At 31.4% G+C, this 25773-nt stretch overlaps 1 protein-coding gene across 2 annotated transcripts in view; it reads left to right on the forward strand.

Annotated features, from left to right (window-relative positions):
- The window catches only part of LOC126888381 (uncharacterized), a 267032-nt gene that overhangs the window by 153858 nt on the left and 87401 nt on the right, over window positions 1-25773 (forward strand). For both annotated transcript variants that reach the window (XM_050656576.1, XM_050656577.1), the window contains exon 2: window positions 24498-24732. In XM_050656576.1, the coding sequence (XP_050512533.1) occupies window positions 24498-24732 (235 nt within the window). The remainder of the gene's footprint in view (window positions 1-24497; window positions 24733-25773) is intronic.

Raw genomic sequence — 25773 nt, forward strand, 5'->3', positions numbered from 1 at the left:
CGATACTGTAAGCCATCCAAAACTACTAGAGGCACTAGAAAATAGTGGAAGACGCGGCACTGCTTATAATCTACTGAAATCTTACTTGGACAATAGACAACAAATTGTTAGGATAAATAATATCAATAGTAACAAACTTCACCTAAGATGCGGGGTGCCTCAAGGTACAGTATTAGGGCCACTATTATTCAATATCCACGTCAACGATTTATATAATCTTAATACTGAGGGAAAGATAATCAGTTTTTCCGATGACACTGCAATTTTATATAGCGCAGACAGTTGGGAACATTTAAGGGATAAAATTAAAGTAGATATGCACAAACTAATAAAATGGTTTAATTATAAAGGTTTAACAATTAATTATGAAAAAACCTTTTTTGTTCCGTTTTGCAGTTACAAAGTATCACTACCTCCTTATAGTGCTATAACAATTAAAAACACGAAAGGAAATATAATTATAAAATCAAGTAACAATATAAAATATCTTGGAGTAAAAATCGACTCTCATTTAAGGTGGTATGCCCACATAGATCAAATAACAAAGTGTTTGAGAGCCTTGGTTCCAAAATTCAAATTTCTCAAATCTAAAATAGATGTAAAATATTTAAAAATATTATATTATGCACTAGTTGAATCTAGAATTAGATATGGAATACTTGGGTGGGGCGGTGTACAAAAAACTTATTTAAAGAAAGTCGACATCTTACAAAAAAAAATATTGAAAATAATAATTAACCAAAAAATGACATACCCGTCTTATTTATTATTCTGTGATACTAACGTAATGGATACGAGGCAACTTTATATGTATTCCCTGGTATTATACACATACAACCATAAACATATCCTGCATACATTACCTCATCACTATGAGACTCGCACTAAAACCAACCAACACGTACAATTGGGAAATATTAAAAAATCAATTGGACAGAGATCTGCCATGTATCTTGCCCCAAAAGTATTTAATCACTTGCCGAACATATACAAGATATATATTAATACTCTTAATTCATTAAGTATGGTAAAATCTATATTCAAAAAGTATGTATTGAACCTTGATCGTAATATTATACATAAGTTATTTGATTGACTTAACAAGTGAATGAAATTTAAAAAATAAAAAAAATGATAAAAAAAAGAATGTTTGCAATACAGTGGTTTGTTAAATTTACCCAGTTCCTTTATTTATAATATAAAAAAATAAAAGAAAATAATAAATACATGTAAGATAATAGAATGTTTGTACCTTGGCATTTAGTATACACATACTATATTCAATAACTAAACATTGTCACACACTATCCCCGTGTTCGACCAATAGGTTTTAACGGGTAGTGAGTAAATGTTTCTTTATTTTCCAGGATTAACATGTAAAATTAAAAAGTAGAATGTAATAATGTAAAACGTAGAATATAAAGTTAAAATGTATGTATTTAATCGGAGCACACTAGTTCGCTCCCATGGTCAAAAAACCCTCTTAATTACATACTAGTTCGCTCCGAAAACCATAACCTAGTTCGCTCCCGTGGTTAAGCGGATTAAGTATTTATCTATTCTATTCTAGGAAAATTAATATCAGGAAAATTGGTACTTGAATTTTGTATTTTATATTAGAAATTATATAAAATATTGGTGGTTACCTATTTATATAAATACAGTGATAAGCGCGCTAATAACCGGCAAAATAACGCAAACGATGGAAAACATATGAAGTTGTAAGATAAAAGAGATGAAACTAGTAGAGATGAGAAATTTAGAGGTAGAAACCTATAAATTTACATTATAATGATTGTTTCTCATCTTTAGACGTATGGCAACTACCACTGTGACAGTGACAGTTTTTGTTGACATACTCATGTGATACGGCTAAAGGTGGGAAACAACCAATATAATCTAAATTTATAGGTTCGTACCGCTAAATTTCCAACCTCTACTAGTTTCATGCCCTTTTATTTCACAACTTAATATGTTTTTCATCGTTTTGCGTTATTATGCCGGTTATTAGCGCGCTCATAACTGTATAACGAGACAGTGAAATTAGATAATTTAGATTTAGCCCAATAAATGACTATTTTGGAGTGTAATTTTCGGCGTTACTACGGATTTGGTTGAAAATTTGGTTTTAGGTTCTACCTATCCTCCACTTCAAAGTTGGACTTTGAAGTGCCGTTGGTTGCATTTAATTGAGGTTATAAATCACCCCTTCTCAAGGGCGAAAAATCATACGTTTCAAATAAGTCCAGAAATGGATAAGTTGACTACTTCTAAGTAATTTTGTTCTATGTAGTTTTTTAAAGAAGTCAATAATTGTTTGACTTCTTGTTTGATTTGAATAACATCAAAAATGTTTATTTTTAAACAACAAAAAATAACACGTTTTCAGACGGTTTTTCTCAAATAACTGAAAAAATAAGTATTTTATCGAAAAAAAAAAAATTCTTAGCGAAAATATAGCCTATAATAAAATGAAAAACAGTATATTCATGAAGTGTAGGTACAGACCCAGCAAAAGAAGAGTTGCAGGTAGCTTATGAAAAATATGTTCCTATGAAAAATGTGTTCCAAAAATACATTTTTGCTGAGAATATTTTTTTCGATAAAATATTTACTTTCTGGTTATTTGCGAAATATCGTCCAAAAATGTGTTTTTTTGTTGAACAATAATAAAATAAACATTTTCACTCGCAGATAACTCGAAAAATATTGACTTTAAAAAACTCTGTAGAACAACAGTTGCTTAGAATTAGTCAATTTATCTATTTCCGGCCATATTTTAAATTTATTTTTTTTCACCCCCCAAGTAAAAGCAACCAACTAAAGGTGACACTAAAAATTACCCGGTACCTATAGCCGGAATTCACGTTCCTTTACTGGGCTAATAATAATTATTTTATTTACACTAAATTTTTTTCTCTACAGTGATGACCGCGCTAATAACCGGCAAAATAATGCCAAAGATGGAAAACATATTAAGTTGTGAGATAAAAAGAAGCGAAACCAATAAAATTGGGAAATTTAGCGATAAAAACCTATAAATTTACATTCGATTCACTGTTTCCCACCTTTAGACGTATTAGAGGAGGATGTCAACTAAAACTGTCACTGTCACAGCGGTAGTTGCCAAACTCGTCTGATACGTCTAAAGGTGGGAAATAATAAATGTAATGTAAATTTATAGGTTCTGTCGCTAAATTTCCCATCTCCACTAGTTTCATTTCTATTTATCTCACAACTTAATATTTCCATCTTTTGCGTTATTTTGCCGGTTATTAGCGTGCTCATTACTATATTTTGAAAAATGTTAATGATTGAATTAGAAATTAGATTAGAAATTTTGAATTGTTTTTAAAAATTACTGAAATAATTTTTGTGCTTATTCTAAAATATAGATATAATAAGAAAGCAATACAAGTGTAAAAACTAACATAATAGGTATGGGATATCCTCTACTATTACAAAATTAAACAAATATAAATTAAAACGAGGCATTTATTTTGCTAGAAATCTAAGTGAAATACATTTGACAAAATCAAATCTACTAATTTTATTTTGCTTTAATTCCGCTATTTTGTGATCAAGTGTCAAGTGTCAATTTGAATATCTTATAAGTTATATCTTATCGTTATAAGTTTAATATATTTTTAAGTAAGAAGTAGTGTTATATAGTAGCATTGTTTAAAAAGACTCATTCTTTTAAACAATGATAGTATTGTCGTATTAGAAAAATACAAAATTTGAGAAATATTTATTAAAAATTTTATTAATAAAATGTATCAAAGTACCTGCTTTATGAAGGCAAAATTATCTATTTAAGCTGACCCTGACTATTCATTATTATTCATTGTGTACCCAGTAAAGACATTATTCAACTATCTTTTCTAAGAAATATATTATGGCCGAAGCGAACTTACCTATGCCCCTTTTCTGTGGGGTATTAAAATCTGACCGCCGGAGCGAACTAGTATACGCCCTATTTAATTCTTGTACTGTGAAATTAATAAACATTATTATTATTATTATTATATATTCTTATTTATTTCATTCATTTCTTATTATATATTAAGACATGATCATTTTCTGTTTTTACCATTCCTTGTCCTTTTTTCTTAGTTTCAGTTATTGTTAGTATATCTAGTCCTGTTTCTTCGAACTCCATCTCCAGTTCTTTTGCTTTGCCTTGTATACTTCTAATATTCCAGATTTCCAGCTTCCACATTTCTTTTCTGTTCTCCTTGTTTCTTTCTTCGTCTTTTCTTTTTTGTCCTTCTCTTTCCTGTCGTTTATGATTTACTGTACTTGTACCCTTATCCATTGCCATGTTCGTTACCTTATGTTCCAATCTATCATTTACTTTTAGTTTTTTGTGTGTTCTAGTATTCTTTCGTTCCTGTTCCATTTACATTCTTCCTTTCCTATAGTTAGTTTGTTGAACTCAATTCTCACTAGCTTCCATTCATTTTTTCTTCCTTGGCTCTTTGTCTTATATTTTTCTGCATTTCTCTTTCTGTTGCAGTTAGGTCGTGATTAATATATGCGTTGGTCTGTAATTTTTTGCAGCTTGAATTTATTTTGCATGATTTTTTCTTTGTCTTCTGCATTATCAAACTCCAGCTTATATATTCTGCCTCCTATTTTTCTCGCTGTTTTTCTCGTAGCTACAACCCTTAACGATGTCTTAAAGCTTAGTTGCCTCGGATTCTGATCTGAAAAAAAATTATCAAATGCAGCTGTAACAAAAAGTGTTCCACAAATAGATGCAAGTGCAAGAAGGCAATGATACTTCACAATTATTCTAAATGTCACCAAAGCACTCCATGGAAAAATAAACAATAATGTTTATAATTTAAGTGTAATAATTATTGCTTTGATTATTTTTTATAATTTGATTGTTTGTATTACCAATTTTCCATTAGTGTTAACGACGAATTATTATCGTTTTAATAAATGTGGTTATTTTACATTTATAGAGTATTTGATTCAGTTTAAATATCTATTTATTTATGCTTTAAAAGTACACTATAATGTTTATACCAGGCCGTAATAGTTTATCCTACAGTGTCCGTATTAATATCAGGATAAACTAGTGTGGCCTAGGCTAAACTAGTTTATCCTATCGCGTTTAGGACAAACTAGTTTGGCCTATGCCAAACTAGTTTATCCTGAAATCGGGTTTGGCCGGTAACATATACATTGGACAAAATTTAAATATTTTGATTATTCCATTGATTAGACGATGAAGAAGATTTAAAAAGAAAACTGAAAATATTATCATACCTAAAGTTTACATTTTCTTAGTTTAGCTTAAGTGGAATATTGTTCACTACTATTATACTATTTATACTATTTGTATTAGGTTTGGAAGACATTTAAACACTTTCTCTGTAAAAAATATATTTGTACGTAAGTCCTTATAAGATTCATTCTCTCACCAACGACCATCAATCAACCGCTTGTTAACAAACACCGAGAGACATGACGAAAAACAAATAAAAAAGAAGTCACGTACAAAGAAATTTCCACATTCCTAGGCGAATGATGAAAAGGATTTAACATATTTGTTAACAAAAACGACAGACGCCGTGTTTGAATTCATGAACATTTTCTGCATGTTCTGCAAAATACAAGATCATTAATAATACATAATTAATTTTAAAAGGAATAGTCTGTTGATTATATTAGGTCTCCTTCACCAAAAATAGAACTTTTTTTAACATATCAACATCAGACAAATAAGTATATGGAAAGAAATTCAAATATTTCTTTAGGCATACTATTCAAATCATTTTTTATTGTCGCGTATTGTAATATTCTATTATTTTCCGGGACTTTTCGATTTACTACATATTTCTACTTTGTTTGTACATTTCGGGCCAATGCTTTTTAAATGCATTCATTATTTTCGAATCCCGAGAAAACTAATAAGTATTTTTGAAAAAATTAAACGCAAAATGAAAAATTACATTATTACCGAGGGCCAAAAGTCCCTGAAAACATCTATAATATTTATTTTAATAAGTTACCGGGATGAAAAAAAAAAAGAAAATTTAGTGTGATTTTTAATTTCAAATATCTCATTCAAAAGCAACTTTTATTCTAAGGGACTTTCGGTAATAATGGTAATAATGTAGTCTTTCATTCCACGTTTAAATTTTTCAAAAATATGTATTAGTTTTCTCAGAATTTTGAAAAAATGAATGCATTTAAAAAGCATGGGTCCGAAATTTTGCGCGTACACTTAATTACTTATTTGTAAATCCCGAAAAAAGCATTTACACAGTCTTGCCAATCACACTCTTGTAGATATATCTTTCCTTTCAGATGTTCCCGATTTTTCGATCTCAGGGCACCTTTTTCCAGTTCCAGTTTTTCTCCGAGCAATTCGAAGTCGCAAATTTTTGCACGTCACAACCACACAATATTAACCTTAAGCCACTCTTTCGTTCCTCTTCTTCCGCCCCTCTTCAATAGCCCTTCTCCAACCCCCAAACTTATCCTCCAAAAATTTCTTTGCTCTCCTCTCTACAAACACATCAGCAGCAAAGAGCATAGACGAAGAAATTCTCTCCCTTACCTTCTCTCTCAGTACATCCATAGCATATTAATATTAAACAGGTAGGGACCCAGTGAATAGCCTTGAAGCAAACCAACCGTCATTGGAAAACTTTCGGTCAATCCGACGTAAGTCCTTATTTTGGTGTATGCTCCCCCAAAGGTACGTATCCTTCACAAGTCTTACGCACTTCTCATGAACCCATTTCTTTCTCATGCATCTCCCGTTTGTCTAGGAACTGTGTCTTACGCCCAGGGCCTATTTTACCACTAGGCTCATGAGGCACCTGCCTCGGGCCTGTATTTTAAAGGGGCCCGGAAAGATCACCAAAAAAATATTTATTACAATATCAAAATAAATTTTTTAAATTCTTTCATTCTACAACAGGAAATGATAAATGATAACAATAAGAGTTATAAAATTAAACAATGTTTAATTGTTTAAATACATATAAATAATTTCATTTATTGTTCATAAAGATTTAAATTTCTGGTGGTGCAGTATTATTATTATTATTGTTAAATTGAGTATATTTAGGGGACCCAAAATTGTGTAGTGCTTCCGGCCTGATTTGAAGTAAAACAGACTCTGCTTACGCCTTCTCATGATTATGAGAAGAAGAGAAATCATGTATCTCTCTTTTCTTCTCGCAATATTTCTCTATTAACTTTCTCAAAGGAAAAAATTAAGTAATTGTCCTCCTTTTTAGCATAAACCCAATTTATTCTTCTCCTACCGATGCGGTGTCCCTCTCCTTAACCTTTTCTCTACAATTCTTTGACAAATTTTCATTGTGTGCGGGATTAACATTATCCCTCTTCTCACCCTCGTATTTGAACGAAGGATCCCGAGGGGAATATTCGGTGGCATCTGTTGGTCATATTTGTTGGTAAAGACGTAATATCTCTTATAAAAATAAGAAGACTAAAAATAGAATAATTTCAAAACCGGAACTAAAGATTCAAACTCGACTTTTCAATACAATTCAATTATTATAGGCTATTGATTATGTACTATAGAAAGGAACTACAACGTTAACGGGGTTTTATTATTTCATATGGTCAATGAATCTCTACATATGTAAAAACCGCTGAGTGCTACCATTTAAAGGGGTGCGTTTTTGAGAAATGGGTGAATTAGTCCCTGGGCACAGGTTACATTAGGGTGAGTTCTATGCACTTTTGGTACGAACACGTCTACAGAAAAATTGTTCCTGGTTAAATTTCCTATCTAAATATAACTTTTTAAAGTCAAAGATACTTTTTTTTGCAAAAATATATTAGAAAAAGCACAAAGAAACCCAAAAGAAAGAAATTTTGTTTTTTGTCCCATAACTTTTGTCCACGGGGATCTAGGTATAGACATTGCTCCACAGAAAAAAACTTACGTATTTTCTCTATAAAATAATGTTAGGTAGAGGTCATTAGGTTTCTCAGTTGTCGAAATATGATTTTTCAAAGTTCTCCACTCACAGCAATTTTGCAAGATAAATAGAAAGCAAAGACAAAGATAAATAGAAATCAATTACCTTTAAAATGTTCTACTGTATAATGTTGTACGACTTCTTTTAAAGGGGTTATCTTTTTCAAGATTTTATACTTTTAACGAGTTTTTATATTTTTTACGATTATTTTTTAAATTTCCCATTATAACTTTTTTTTCTACATTTAGGTATATATTATATAATAAAAAAGAAAGCTTATTCTATTTACTTTAAAATGGTGTATTATAAAAAATTCTAGGGTTATTTTTGAATAAGATATGCTTTTTCAAACTGTAATAAGTACTTGCAACGATTTTTGATTTTAGGATTATTTTTTAAATTTCCCATTATAACTTTTTTTATGTGATTGTGTGTTATGATTGAATCGTATTTTTTATAGGTAATACTTTGGATCCACTTGACTCGGCCGGGCAAACTTCAAAATACGGATTAATTTCAATATTTACTGTCAAAACTCCTGCACTACAAGCTTTGCTTGAAAAAATAGCATGTAAATGTACCAAAGGATGTACAAAAAACTGCCGTTGTAGGAAGATAGGATTTAGTTGTTCAATATTCTGCAAAGGGTGCATGTGCATGGGTACTAATTGTGGGAACTCTAAGATAACTGAGGTGTCAGAGGAAGATATTGAAGCTAGTGCTAACGAAGAGATGGACTTTGATTTTGAAAATTTTTTAAATATCAACATTTAAATAATTTCTACTAAAGTGATGTTTTCTAAGACTAATGTTTATGCAATTTTTGTTAAAGAAATAATTTTAAATAATACAGGTAAAACAATATCAAAGAATCACTCGGTTTCCATTATTTAAATATATATGATACACCATTTTAAAGAACAGAAAGTAAGCCCTCTTTATTGACCAATATATAGTATATTCATGTACAAGAAAAAAAAGTTATAATGAGAAATTTAAAAAATAATCCTAGAATTTTTTTATTACTTTAGAAGCTTTTTTTATTATATAATATAATATATACCTAAATGTAGAAGAAAAAAAGTTATAATGAGAAATTTCAAAAATAATCGTAAAAATGTAAAAAATAATATTTTTTTATAGTAGGTATTATATAATATATAATATAATATTATAATATAATATAATATATATATATATATATATATTATATATAATAATATTATTTTATTTTTATATTATATTATAAAAAATCGTTAAAAGTATAAAACCTTGAAAAACCATAATCTCTTTAAAAAAAAGTCGTACAACGTTACACAGTAGACAATTTTAAAGGTAATTTACTTCTATTTCTATTACTTGTACCATTGCATATACCTAAAGTTACGTAGAAAAAAGTTACAGAACAATATTTGCGAAATAACAAGGAAAATTTCCCAAAATTGCTATGAATGGCGAACTTTGAAAAATCATATTTCGAAAACTATAAATCCTAATTACCTCTACTAAACAACATTTTAAAGAAGAAATATGTAGGTTTTTTTGTGTTAATTCTTTCTTTTGGGTTTCTTTGTGCTTTTTCTTTTGAATATATTTTTGTAAAAAAAAGTATCATTGACTTTAAAAAGTGATATTTAGAAAGGAAATTTAACCAGGAACAATTTTTATGTAGGTATGTTTGTAACAAAAGTGCATAGAACTCACCCTAATGTAACCTGTGCCCAGGGACTAATTCACCCATTTCTCAAAAACGCACCCCTTTAAATGGTAGCACTCCGCGGTTTTTTCATATATAGATGTCCGTTGACCATATGAAATAATAAAACCCCGTTAACGTTGTAGTTCCTTTCAGCTATCTTATTTTGAATATAATCAATAGCCTATTAATATGTCACATGTACAATTTCTGCGAATCTGATATGGTACTTTAGATTAAAACTTTTTAACGGGAAATGATATAAAAACCAAAAGTATCCGGTTCTTCTTCTTCTTAAAGTACCGTCTCCTATCGGAGGTTGACTACCATCACAGCAATCTTAACTTTGTTGGCTGCAGTTCTGAACAATTGTATTTGTATAAATCCTCCTATGTCCCACATTTCTCTTTCCCGAGATATTTCCTTGGATTAGGAGCCTTAACAGGGAGTACTTCTCCTGTCTAATTATGTGGCCTAGCTTCCAGTTAGAACTTTTTAACCGGAAATGATTTAAAAACTAAAAGTATACATTTGTTCTCGTCTTGCTAAGGCACCTCGAATAATATATCGCTTATACTAGTCCGGCGACTTTAAAACAATACTTCCGGTTTCATATTTTAAAACCGGAAGTCCTAGGTCAAATTTCTCGCCTTTAGTACCCATAGTAACCACATAAATAATAAATATATAAATATTACAACCACATAATATTTGTTCTCATCTTACTAACGCACGTCGAATAATATATCTTTCAGTGACTTTCCAACGGTACTTCCTATTGCAACTCTAAAAGCGGAACTCCGAGGTCAAATTTCAAATATATCACATGTACTATTTCTGTGTCTATAATATGGCACTTCCAGTTAGAACTTTTTAACCGGAAATGATAATATAAAAACCAAAAGTATACAGTTGTTCCCATCTTGCTAAGGCACGTCGAATAATGTATCGCTTATACTACTCCGGCAATGTTAAAACAGTACTTCCGGTTTCATTTTTTAAACCGGAAATCCTACGTCAAATTTTTCACCTTTAGTATCATCCTTGGATTATAAGCTTTCATTCGAGACTTCATTTGTCATTCTACCTGGTATAATGACGGAGGAGTTGAGTTTACGGACGGACGGACGGACAGACGGGTATAATTCGACGTTTTCACATTTTTTCAAAATTGGGTGAAAACAAAACTTTCGAAAACTGTATGTCCTATACTACTCACGTATTTTTCAGTACTATTCTACTTGATATCTATTAGGAAAGTGCAATGCATTGCTATATATTTTATTTGGAACGATTTCCGAAGTGAAGGTTTAATTTCACCTCCAAATTCCAATCCTTTCCAATTCAATTTGTAACTAATTTTGTGACTTATTCCCAGTTAAAACTGTAAATTTAAATAAATACTACGACCATATAAATATTACAACCACCATGTATTTTGATATATTTTTTTTGTCATTTCAAAAAATGTCCGTACTTAGATGTATTATTTTAGAAACAATTATTATTTATATGTTCACATTAAATACCAACAAAAATGCTTTTTGAAACAAAACAAACAAATATGATTTTGCTTTTTTTATATCATCATGAAAACGTTGAATAATGCTCTATATATCTCTAATAATCTCTAATAGTCAATACCACGCCACGGGCCACGGACATTCCACTTCAATGAGCGCCTTGCCTAAGATTGGCAGGATATCTAGTAAGATTACAGCGGAACAACCCTCCTAGAAATATCCTTATGTCACAACCTATAGGAAGTAGAAATAGGGGTAGGCCAAAACTCAGATGGAAGGATGGTGAACTGACTGGCGTAATAGACTTGGGAAGGTCGAGGCTCTTTTAGGATAGGGGATGTAGCACCATTGATGATAATAGTTCTTACAGTCCTGAATTTCCTCTTTATGTTTATACAATGATACCGTTACATTCTCCATGTATTGGGCACCCTTTCTTCCTAATATATCCTACACATAATTTTCCACAAAACATCAACCCCTTTTTCACCTAAAGCCTTCCAATGCACAGGTATTCCGTCTTAAAATTAACAAGATATTGACCCCGATATATTAAAATTCTTTTTAGTTTTCAAGCTAAATTATTCGATTACAAAAGATCTCGTCTGTTTTTATGGTAAAACGAAATATCTTTAATTAAAAGTCCATATGCAGAATCAAAGTTGATGTCTTAATAGTTACATACCGTGTACCAATCACATAAAAACGCAACAGAAAAATATCAAGAATGTAATCAATCAGTATGCAGATAAACTACTAACACTATTAGCTATTGCATATTGTTTGGATATGGTCTATTTGTTAAAACATATATTAAATATGTCAATTTAAGTAAATGTGCAATGTATCAATTTTAGTAAAAAAGTTAATCATATTCGAAAACAATTTTTAGAATAGGTAAAGTTGATTACGTTGGCCGTTATAATTGGAAGTATGTACATAATTTTCTTGTGAAGTAGGGAATGAAGAATATCCGCATTATTGACTACCTATCTTTGTTAAAGCTTCATCAGATTGCTTAATTATAAATAATGGTTATTGTGACTTGTCTAAGATTGATGATATTTTGCATGCGTTTTAAGGCGAAAGTAATTTTTTTGCACAATTACAGGTGAAATATCGTTCCCTCTTTACACGGTAACGGTATTTTACCCAGTCAGTAATCTATGAATTTCTTATATTTAAAATAATCGGAAAGCGACTTATGAATTATAATACTTACTTTACTTTCCCCGTTAGCATTTTTTTATTTGACCCCATTTGTTTTAACAATCTGTTCCTTCCATTGGGAAAATAAGTCAAATGTATATCTATTACATAATGGCCCTGTAGGGAGAACTTTTAATCTAAAATATCACATTGCTACAATCCACAGACAATGCTGCAATCTACCTTTGTAGCAATTCCCAAAAAGTCAAGTGCAACAACCTGCTCAGATCACAGAACAATAGCTTTAATGACTTAAAACATTTTTGAAAATAATACACAGCAGAATTGTCAAAACTTTTGAATATGAAATTAGTGACACCCAATTTGGCTTTAGAAATTGTATGAGCACAAGACATGCATTGTTCGGCTTGAATGTTTATATATTTATATATTTATGGAGGATTTCGAAACTAATATCATTTCTAAACAAAATTGAAAACCCACAATATGGTGGCGATATGTAAATGATATGTTTTCAATACGGCCTCATAGATCAGAATTGTTGGATACATTCCTAAATATTATAAACGATCAAGAAGAGACAATAAAATTCACAATGGAAAAGGAATATAATAACACTCTGCCTTTCCTCGATGTTTTAGTCTCAAAGAAGGATACTGGATATGAGACTCAAGTGTATAGAAAACCAACACACACCAACAGATATCTTAATTACAAATCAAACCACAACCCAATAGTATTTGGGCTTACAAATGTAAGCCCAATTACTTACGATGTCGGAATAGTATCACGAGGTTTTTCCTGGTTTTCCCTCGTGATTTACTATGGAGTCTCTAGCTCGAGAATTTTACTGCCACCGTTGCGTTTGATTGTCTTTTTAAAGACAGATGACATGCTATGATTTTTGTGGCGGATATTCTTGAGTTGGGTGGATTTCATGTAATCAAATGAACTATCTTTTAGTAAAGTCGTCCCAGGAACGCAACTCATCAATATTGGCAATATCATTTTAAAGTCTTCTACTTTAAAATGTATAATACATGTCTGAATTGCCGATATAAATGAGTCAGATTAAATAAGTTATTAGAAGAATTTTTTACTAAGCAACAACATTTTTGTTTAATTTAGTATTATTTTGTATTTTGACAACGACACCCGACTTGGGCGTCGAAAAGTTAATAAAATCATTTTTTTGGTAAAATTGTGGCTTATTTCTCATTGAAAATAGTTGATTGTTTAAAAATTAGTTATATAAATATGGTGTTTCTATTTCCACTTATAAAATCGAAATTAAACCCTCAAATGAAAACAAAAAGTAAATACCTGCTTTGCATTATTTTATTTATATTGTATAAAATTTATCATAGAGCCATTTATCCAATTTAACTTTGAGAATATAAATGACGACCGCATTTATTATGTATTATTTAACATCACTTTATCACACAACGATCATAAATAAAGTAAATTTAAGTGTTCAACAAGCCATTCCCGTTAAATGACTTATAAAGGAGTGTACAAGAAATAAATAAAATTATAAGGTCAATGATTGGGTCACATATCAAGTAATTGCAGTCTTGCAATTCCTAAAAGCTTTTACTGACACGTATCTCTGATACTGGTGCACGTGGACGATGATTAATTGTTGTGTGTTTCATTATGTGAAAATAACTTAGTTTGGACATTATATATATATATAGTGGCTAAACACCCCTTTAGGGGTTACGCCGCTTACGCTCTCTAGATCTATGTTTTGAGGTAGATCAGTCCTCATGTTCGTTATTTAATTTTCTCTGTTATTTTTCTCCACTCTTTCCTGTCTCTGGTTTTCCCTTTCCAATGTCGTATGCCCGCATTGTTGAGATCACTTACTACTTCTTGTAACCATGTAGATCTTGGTCTTCCACGTCTTCTTTTGCCAGCTGGTGTCCATTCCAATATTGAGTATATCGTCGTAGTTGATCCGGATCTCCATATGTGTCCTAGCCATTTTGCTCTTTGCTGTTTTATTTTACATACTATATCCTCCTCAATTTCTTCCAGTAACTCAAGGTTCGTTCTTTGTCTAAATTCATTGTCATTTATTTTTATTGGTCCTAATATTGCTCTTAGTATTTTTCTTTCTTGTATTCTAAGGTTTTCCTCTTGTTTTTTTGTCATGCTAAGAGTTTCGGCTGCATACATCATCGTCGGTCGAATTATTGTTTTGTATACTTTCATTTTTGATTTCTTACTCAATAACTTATTTTTAAGTAATTTTTTATTTGCATGGAAGCTCTTATTTGCTGTAATAATCCTTTCTTTGATTTCGGTTTCTCTTTCTCCATTGTTTGTTATTAATATTCCTAAATATTTAAATTTTTCGACTTCTTCAAAAGTGTATTCTCCTACTCTAACCTTTCTGTTTTCAAAGTTTTTGTCAAATCTCATTATTTTGGTTTTCTCTTGGTTTATTTTTAATCCCATTACTTTTCCTTCTGTTACCATTTCGTTTAACATTCGTTCCATTGTTTTTCTATTTTTTGTTATTAGCACAATATCATCAGCGTATGCTATTATTTGTCCTTCTCTCGTTCGGAGGGTGCCTTTGTTGATCTTCCTGACGACGTATTCTAGGGCAAGATTAAACAGAGTTGCTGATAATGAATCTCCTTGTCTCACCCCTTTATTGATGACAAATTCTTCTGTGTCGCCTACTTGAGTTTTTATACTAACTACAGTTCTACTCATTGTCATTTGTATTAATCTTCTTAATTTATGTTGTATTCCCATTTCTTTCAGAGCTACCATTAGTTTTGATCTATTTATTGTATCAAATGCTTGTCGAAAATCTATAAAAAGCAGTTCAATTTCTATTTTATATCCATGAGCTTTTTCCATAATTTGTTTAACTGTATGTATGGCATCTGTTGTAGACTTTCCCTTAACAAATCCGCATTGATAGTGTCCTATGATATTCGTGGTAGCTTCGGTCAGTCTTCGTTGTATTAAGGCGGACATGATTTTATATGCTGTGTTTAATAGCGTCAGTCCTCTGTAGTTTTTACACATCTGTTGATCTCCTTTTTTATGAATCGTGATAATTTGTCCTTTGTACCATTCTTCCGGCATTTTTTCTTCGTCCCATATGTCTTTTATTAAATTGTATAATCTATCTTTTAATTCTTCACCACCATATTTTATAAGCTCCATATTGATACAGTCCGATCCTGAGGCTTTACCATTACGGCTGCTATTAATAATTTCCTCAACTTCCTCTTTTGTTGGTATTTGTAGCTGGTTTCCTAACATCATTGTCTCTTCTCCTCTGTTTTCATTTAGGTCTTGATCTTGTTGTTCTGTTAATAATTCTTTAAAATAGTTAGTCCAAATTTCTTTATACTCTTCATCGTTTTCTGATACTTTTCCATTTTTATCTTTTATGCTTTTTATCTTTCCTTTAAACGTTTTGTTCTGCTCACTAATTTTCTTATAGAATTCTTTTGTGTTTCTGTTCTTACTCTCTTTTTCTATTTCTTTTATCTTATCATCCAACCACTCACGTCTAATTTTCCTTATTTTTTTCTTACATGCATGCCTTATTATATTGTATTCTTCCCTATAATCCTGTCTATTTGTTCTTATCCACATTTGTCTCATTTCTACCTTCTTTTTTAACATTTTATGGCATTCTTCATTATACCATTCTTGTCTTTTTTTGTTTCTTTTTATCCCTACGTGTACTTCCGCTGTTTCATTTATACATTTTTTTATATTTCTCCATTCTGTTTCTATATCCTTTGTAGGTTTAGATTGTTCCTTCAGTTTTTTGTTCATGTCATCAGCATATTTAATCCTTATGTCTGGAGTATTCAGTTTTTCTACGTGCCATTTATTTTTTGTTGTCGTGTTTTTTAGTGTTCTTTTGACTTTTTGTCTTACTTTTGCAGTCACCATAAAATGGTCTGTGTCTGCATGTGCACCTCTGTAGGACCTCACGTCTGTTACCGATGTTTGCTTCCTTCTTGTAATCAGAATATGGTCTATTTGTGACCATGTTTTTTGGTCTGGGGAAATCCACGTCACTTTATGGTATTTGGGATGTTCGAATTTTGTACTAACGATAATCATATTGGTACTAGATGCTAGATTACATAATCGTTGGCCATTGTCGTTAGTTTTTTCGTGTATTGTGTGCTTACCTGCTACTTGGTTAATGTAGTCTTCCTTACCTATTTGGGCATTAAAATCTCCCATTACCAGTATTGTGTCTTCTCTAGGTAACTTCTCCATTTCTCGTTCGAGTTCCTCATACAATTTGTCTTTTTCCTCCGCAGTAGCACTTTCAGTTGGGGCATATACGTTTATGATTGATATATTAAATGGTTTGGCGTTAATTCTCAGGTAAGCCATACGTTCATTTATTGGTTTAAATTGCATAATGTTATTTTTTATTTTTCCCATAATTATGAAAGCAACTCCATATTGACCTTGTTTTTCATGTCCCGAGTACTGTAGTGTGTAGTTTTTTCTATTTATTTCTCCTTGACCTGCCCATCTGATTTCTTGAATCACTGCAATATCAATTTGGTATCTTTCTAGTTCTGAGACGATATCCTGCATTTTTCCTGGTTCAAGCATTGTTCTGATGTTCCACGTACTTATTTTTAGTTGATCACATTTTTTCGGTTTTTTATTATATTTTTTTGTGTTCGTATGTTTTATTTTATCTAATCTGTTCAGGTCCTTTTCCTTTGCCATTTTCGTGTCCGTTTTTTGTGTTGTATCCAATATTTGTTTTTTTATCAGTTTTTTGGCGTGTCCTGCTTTGCCCTTTCCAGTTCATTCTTCTCTTTGTTCCATTTCCATTCAGTCCCGTCAATAATTAATTTTTGATAACCTACTCTAGTGTTCTTACCGTTTTCTTTTTGAAATTTTGCAATTCTCCGTATTTCTTGTTGTATTTTCATCTCTTCTTGCGTTAGATCGTTATTGATATATATTTCCGGCTTTGAATTCCTTAGTTTGTTTTTGTTCTTCATAATTTTTATTTTTTCATTTTTGTTTTTTAGTTTTACAAGACATGTTTTGTCCCCTATTTTATAAGCTTCTTCTATTTCTACTTTAATACCTAATTCTCTTTCCACGAAATCTGCCATAACCTCATTGACTACATTTGGGTTATTTGTATCCATCGGTAGACCCTGGACAATAACATTGTTAGCTTTTCTCTCTTTCTCGAACTTTTCTACCTTCATTTTCACTGTCTTTAGTTCCTGTTTCATTTCATCATTTTCTTTTTGTAGTTGTTGGTTACTTTGTTTGAATTCATTTATTTCTTTTCTTAATTCTCGGAGGTCATTTCTATATTCTCGTTGTTCTTCTTTTATTCCTTTTACCTCCGATGTTAAACTTTGTGTTTGATCTGTTAAATTTTGCATCATTTTTAAAAGCTGATCAATTTTGTTTTCATCTTTCTGTTGTTTGGTTGGTGTTCTGGATAGTTTCTTGCTCTTGTTAAAAATATTGTCTGCATCTATCTCTAGACTTCTCTTTTTACTGTCTTCTGAGGTGTAATCATTATCACTATCCACCATTTTTTATGTATTTGTACTCTATATTAAAGCAAGCGATAAGCTCTAGTTCCCCAGTCGACCCGGCGAAGGCTCTAGAACTTCTCAAGCAATAATTGAGTATGACTTTAAATATATTAAAATTCTTTTTACTTCGAAATCTTGTTTACTTAGTTTATTATTAATTGATTGATTTCCTTTCTTGGATTTTTAAAACTTTTTGGAAAACCGGCAACGTCGCTTTTAATTTGATCAAGACTTGTTCTCTTATCTGTTGTCAAAAGAACTGGAATTTATAAAATGTCGTTTGTTTTGATTAACATAAAATGTTCTATAAGTTACTTATAGGCCGATTTTTGCCACTATTTTTTGCACTTTAGATAGTTTATGACCTTATACAAATGTTCGCATATAGTTAATATTTTATTTCGCACTATTACCTCAAAAATCGGAATAAACTCTGGTGAAAATGTTTAACACTTTTATTTCGCACAATGCGTTGTTGCCACCCCATTACCCATTTGGACATTACCTGAAGTAAAAAATTTCTTTGTAAAGCAATTTTTAAGTAAACAGAATTAAATAATAATAGTTACATTAAAAAAAATTTGCTATAGCTATAGATAATTCCAAAATTTATGTATTTTGTTTTTAGAGTGCTTGGTACTTGAAAGTGTTAAAAAATTATAGAAAATTTAACCAAAAAATTTCTACAGATTATTGTATTTAAATGTTTATTTAAATATAAAGAAAATGGTGTATTAGGAAATCTAGATAGATTACAAAAAAAAAAAGACAAAACTATCATGAACAATATCCATTCCAAAACTTTCCATTTTTTAACAAAATGTCGAAACCCAAAAGACTCCATCTTTAAACAAATAAATGTTTAAAATTAATAAATCTTTGGATTTCTTAGTTCGGAAACAGATTCTCTCTTATACCTATTCCGATCCTTCTAAAAATTGCAAGGAAAAGGGTGATTAATGTAGAGACATGGGGAGTCTACATAGTTGCACTCCACAACATATCAATTCACCGAGGTAAAGATCAACAAATCTGCTTCCTAGTACTCGATACGTGAGTAAAACCGTAGGTAGATAAAAGGCATTATATTTAATTTCGATTCAGATATCATTACCATTACGTATTTTTTATGGGAAATAAGCCACAATTTTACTAAAAAATGAATTTATTAACGTTTCGAAGCCCAAATCGGGTTTCGTTGTCAAAATACAAAATACTATTAAAATAAAACAAACATGTTGTTGCTAAGTAAAAAAATTCTTCTAATAATTTATTTAATCTGACTCATTTATATTGGCAATTCAGATGTATATTATACATTTTAAAGTAGAAGACTTTAAAATGATATCGCCAATATTTATGAGTTGCGTTTCTGGGACGACTTTACTAAAAGATAGTTCATTCGATTTCATGTAATCGAATGAACTATCTTTTAGTAAAGTCGTCCCAGGAACGCAACTCATAAATATTGGCGATATCATTTTAAAGTCTTCTACTTTAAAATGTATAATATACATCTGAATTGCCAATATAAATGAGTCAGATTAAATAAATTATTAGAAGAATTTTTTTTTTACTTAGCAACAACATGTTTGTTTTATTTTAATAGTATTTTGTATTTTGACAACGAAACCCGATTTGGGCTTCGAAACGTTAATAAATTCATTTTTTAGTAAAATTGTGGCTTATTTCCCATAAAAAATACGTAATTATAAAAATGCCACAAGGAAATAGCTTCAGAATATCATTACCATCTTTCTATGGAACATTTCGAACTCTTTTGTTCTCGTCATGAAAGCATATGTAATGATGCTCATGTAATGATGAGCATCATTAGGTACATATGCTTTCCTGACGAGAACAAAAGAGTTCGAAATAGTCCATAGAAAGATGGTAATGATGTCTGAATCGAAATTAAATATAATGCCTTTTATCTTTCCCTTTTTTATTAAAAAGCCCACCTCAGGACGGTATTAATAGGTTACATTAACCATTAATATTACTATAAAGTTGTATTTCTTTATGTACAATTATTATTACTTCTTCAATTCAAATACATTGGAGACATGCACCAGAAGAAAAATAATATTAATTAAAAAATTATGTAGAGTTTGAAATGCTTCTTTTCAATATAACTCGAAAAAATGGCCTGCTTCCTTCGTTCCTTCTATGATGTTTTGATAATAGTGGCCATTCATAACTTTTACGGTATCATCGAGAATCACATTAGTTTCTTAAACCCTAACAATTAATTGCGTCGTGCTACACCACATTCCTTTTATCATGGTTTAGTTTTTTAACAGCTTAATTCTTTAACAGCTATGGCATTACAGAGGAACTTATACTTACTGTTTAAAAGTCTGTAGATTTGTTTTGCTCTTCTCAGTGAGTTGATGGTTTTCAACAAATACTCCCGGTTTGTTTTTTTTGACGAATTAACCTTATTGGTTGTCTTCATTATTCTCAAGCACTCTTATTTTCTTTAAGTAGGGCAGAGGTTGCGCCTTTTGTAGGTTTGTTGGATTATGTTAGTGTAGCGATAGTCTATTCCGCATTCTGTCAGTACTTTTAACATTTTTTGCTGGTTTATAGTATCGATTGCTTTCTCGTAGTCCACGAATATCAGTGCCAACGATTGTTGGATTTTGCAAATTTCTCTGTTAGGTTCTTCATGTTTTTATTCTAAATGCCCTGGCGCCATCTGTTGAAAATGTAAAAGACTATATTTATTGACATGCTGTTGGCAAATGTAATAATAGGATTATTTTACTACACACATAATATAAACTCTTAATTGAACCAAAATAAATCCACTTTTTACGTTTAATACCTATCTGTAGTATGTATATTATATAATTTTTATAACATAAACATAAAGTAAGGATAAATAAATAATAACTATAATTGATAATTAATGACCGGTTTTCAATTAAAAATTAGTTCAATATCACAATAATTGCATATAAAACAGAATTATGACACAACTCCTGCTATATGAAAGTTCAGTTACACGAAGTATTATGTAAATAAATTAACAAATTAGATCCGTAGTTTTGCTGGACTTTAAAAATATTTAAAAACACAAAGAAGCATTTAATGGAAGTGAGAACCGTGAAATAAAAATTAAAACATAGCTTCGCGAATTGTAACGTTACGCGTAAAGGCATACTTTGTTTTAATGATTTAATTTATATAACAATACATAATGATAAACATTGTGTTGTGAACTAGGTGCCTGTGCTTGTTTGATTTAAAGTTTTTTAATGATTTAAGGTTTGAGAGTGATCCTGATAAATTTAATTGAAGTTCAAGCTCAATGAAGCTTGGTGATGATGTGAACAACACTATTCTTCTCCACAATAAAACAACTACCAAGAGTGAGTGGATGATAAAAGAAATATTAGAGATGATAAAACAATGCAGGCAGGACCAGTGATATATTTAATACTTGGAAAATATTTACAGCTAATTTTTTGTTCAACGATCACAGAACACGAAATCCACCACAACTCCATTTGTATGTAAAGCTGAGGTTGTACACGTTATCAAACTGTTAAAGAGTAACATAGCTCTAAAATCAGATGGTAAGTATGCAAAAACAATCAAGTTACTTAAGAGCACAGAGTAGCGATCAACAGGTAGCAACAAACGCGGTCCAAGATTGCGAAAGTTCTGCGAACTTTCAAAAGTGAGGCAACAGTGCGTCGGTAATTCGACACTGACAGTGACGTTTATACTATCAAAAACAATAAATATTTTTATATACATAGGCGCGAAATGTTGCCAAGTCAGTGACGTTCGATTCCTTGTTATAAAAAATAGATTTTTAGTAGTTCCCATATGACACAAAATCTAGGCACGGGATAAAAAAGTTTATTTGAAGAAAGTGTATTTTTTGTCTTTCTTAATGATGGCACATGCTCCTTTTTTCAATATTTTATTTAGTTATAGAGCAATTTCCACATACTAACATATTTCTGAAATTGGGCTCTGTACTGCCATTCTTTATTATACTTATTACGAATATGTGTGCCTAATATCTCGACAAAATATTCAAAATTAGAGCCGCAATCTTGGAACGCGTTTGTTGCTACCTGTTGATCGCTACTGTTTGCTCTTAATGAAAAAACGTAGACATTATGGTGAAGCTCTTTAACAACATCTACGATATGGGCCAGATTCCAAAAGATTGGCTTCGTTCTACATTTATCGCTCTACCCAAAACACAACGTCTGAAGTTCTGCAAGGACCACCGACCAATAAACTCTGAGGAAAGCTTTCAAGAAGCAGTGGATGATGTTGAAGCCGGAATTCGAATTAACGGAGAATGTATCAATAACATAAGATAAGCAGACGACACGGTGGTATTCGCTTACAGCTCTGAAGCCCTCCAGGAGTTAATGAACAGAATCGCAGAAGTCAGTCAGAGATACGGAATTTCACTAAACATTAAGAAAACAATGTATATGATGATATCTAAGAGAAACAGCAATTTGGACGAATCAGTGTGAACGGTCCACAAATAGAAAGAGTAAAAACATACACCTACTTTGGTACGAACGTCAATGAAAATTGATGAGATTTCATAGAAATCAAATGTAGGATGAAGAAAGCAAGATCTGCATTTCAAAAAATGGCTAAGTTATTCAAATGTCATAATTTGTCGATACCCATAAAAATCAGGTTAGTACGATGTTATATCTTTTCTATACTGTTGTACGGAGTTGAGTCGTGGACTCTCACAGACGCCACCTGCAAGAAAATTAAAGCTTTATCGTCGAATCCTGAAAATAACTTATACCGACCGCATTACTTATCAGGGTGTTTTGCTGAGAATGCAAAAAGAAAAAGAGCCGTTAATCAAAATAAAAACAGCCAAAATCGAATACCTCCAACACATCATGAGGAACAGTGAAAGATATGAACTGCTGCAACTAATCTTGCAAGAAAAAGTAGAAGGAAAGCGAGGACCAGGAAGGTGAAGAATTTCCTGGCTGAAAAATCTACGTACGTGGTTCAACACAACAACTACAAATCTTTTTAAAGCAGCAGTGTGCAAAGTACAGATTGCCATGATGATCGCTAACATCCGAAACAGATAGGCTCTACAAGAAGAAGAAGACGTGAAGATGTTGCACATTATATTTTGTATACTTTGGACGATAATATATAGTTTAAAGCATCCGAAAAGCTAGGTGGGCCACTGCCCCCCTGCCCATGAGTATGGGCGTCTATGGAAATAGTATACGTCTTAAAAATTTCAACTAAACAGAAGATTTCTCAATTCAGGAGAAATCAGGAGAGGAGAAAAACAGAATATTTCTGCCATATAATTAGAAAACCTAAATTCCAACTTGCCTAATAATACAAGGAAAAGTGGAGGTGTACAGGATTTATATTAGCATCAAAAGAAATAAGATTAATATATATCGATTTAATTTTTAAAGGTCTTACACAAACATTATTGTTTATATGTAGTAAAATAAATAGGTGACAATGATTTCACAATGTAGGGCATTCGTTTATAGAATACCCAAGTCAGCGATTTTGATATTATGAGTACTTCACGGTCACAACGGTGTCGCCAATCATAACAAACCAATAATGAGTTTATTTATAGATACGAAGAAAGTAAAAGAGATAATTCTTTATGCATCATTCATTATTCAGACATCAAGTAGTTAGAATATAGACTTCGCCCACCAACCCCTAGCAGAGGAAGTTTATCTCCCTTACAAACCTATTACATTATAGAGGGAAAGAGATAGGTTGGTCGAAAGAAATGTTGATGGCTGCCTAATATTAGGCAACGGTATGATTCCAGATTAAAAGGATTATTTCGCAGCAGCCGATAGAGAAAGATTTCAGGAAATTGTAAACAATATGACGGCCAACGTATGAATATATACAGGACACCTAAAGAAGAGAAGAAGTACGCCATCAAACGCCCTTTCAAAATCAATTTAGAATATATATTAAACCTTTCTTCGTTCGCAATTTCGTTGAACGAGTATTTCCATAGAAAATAGTGATTCTCTACTTTCAAGACATTTCTGGAACCCAAACTGATCTTTATTAATTATTTCTTCACACTTGTTTTCTGTTCACTTCACAGTTCAATTCTGTCTAGCTAGAGGAATGTGCAACAATATTTTAATGACATAACATAATGAATCTACCATAAGTGATAACATGTCTTAACATTTTGTTTCGTTTACTAAAATAAAACAAAACATAAAAATACAATACTATTTTTAGTTTCAGTACTCTACTCGTAGAGTCATAGTACAGAGTATGGTTAACTTGGCATATTATTTCGCTTAAGTATGAAATTCCATAGATAAGAATTTCTACTTAAAAAGTTCTTTCTTCTGAAGCTAAAGAATTTTCAATTAAACAGGTCAAGTTGACGGTTTCCTATGGCAGTTAAAAAAACATTATTGTTTTTTATGTTTAGTTTCTATATTACACCTTTAAGTAACCACCTATTATTCCTTCAAGTAACCATCAATTCTGCAAAGAGTTTATAACATTTAATCTTTTGTTTCAGACCGCAGTACTCGCCTTCTTAGCTTATTTGGCCGCTTTAACGGCAGCACAATACAACTTTGGAGTCTTTGGTGACCCCTTCAGAGGTTTCGGAGGTGGACTGGGTGCCATACAAGCCACGAGAGATCCTAGACAAAACACAGGGCCAGTGGTGTTCCCTCCAGCCCCACCAGACAGTGGAGAAACTAGCGGTGTAGTAGTAGGTGCTTCAGGGTATGGATTTGTACCACCACAAAGTAAGTACTGATATAACATATCCATAAGGTTCATTTATTCAAGTGTAAATATTAGTATCAATCTTTTGTAATCGATAGACTGCAAAATATGTAAGATGGTGTCAATTATATGGCCTCTCTACACTTCCATTTAATAATATTTTGTGCGGAACCCTAATCTATTTATTTAAACTGAAAAAAGTCTATATTTCTGGTTGAAATTGCTCAGCTTTGTACTTAAGACGTTTCCAAAACATGCTGTGCAGTTATATAGTATTTTGTCGTCTTTTTGCTTGGGCAAAAAGCTTCGATGATCTGGTACCTAAACAAGCTCAACCTAGTTCCGGTTTTTCAGTTCATTTAGTTCTTTGATGCAGTTCCACATCAGTGTGGACGTCACTTCCTGATATTCCAGATTTTCTATCTAATGCCGCTTGACTTTAAACTTTATTTCTGGTGGAAATAACTTGCATCAAAGTATATTATTTGGCTATTTCTACAATTATTAATAAATGGTGCCCAGAAATCTATTGCATCGGAATTTTTTTTTAATGAAATGTCTGAAAAGTAATTATGCCTGAGAATTCTACGGAATGGCTGGAAAAAATGTTTAATATCCCTCAAGGTAACAAATGATGTGTACTGGAAGGGCTGATATGGTTTACTTACGCACATGTCCACATTTTGGAAACGTCGGTATTTATTTTGCAACATAGCAACATATCCTGCAAACAATATCTATAAGCAAATGGTATTATTTACGAGCCTATTTGGTTTTTGAATTTCGTGTTTCCACGCTAATTTAACTTAAGAAGTTGTGGCAATTAATGGAAAGCACGAATGTTAATATAGAATCAGTAAAAGCTGTCAAAGTACTGTACAGTTAACCCATAACAAAAATAAAAACAGGGACACAAATAACAGGATTGGTAACATCAAAGGGATTGAAGCAAGTATGTTGCCTGTCTCCCACTTTATTAAAATATACCTCAAAAGTGCTTTAAAAAAAGATGGAAATAAAAATGTAAAACAATGGGGATACCACTTGCCAACACTATGGTA

This window comes from Diabrotica virgifera, chromosome 7 (genome assembly GCF_917563875.1).
Source record: "Diabrotica virgifera virgifera chromosome 7, PGI_DIABVI_V3a".
NCBI classification, from domain to species: Eukaryota; Metazoa; Arthropoda; class Insecta; order Coleoptera; family Chrysomelidae; genus Diabrotica; species Diabrotica virgifera.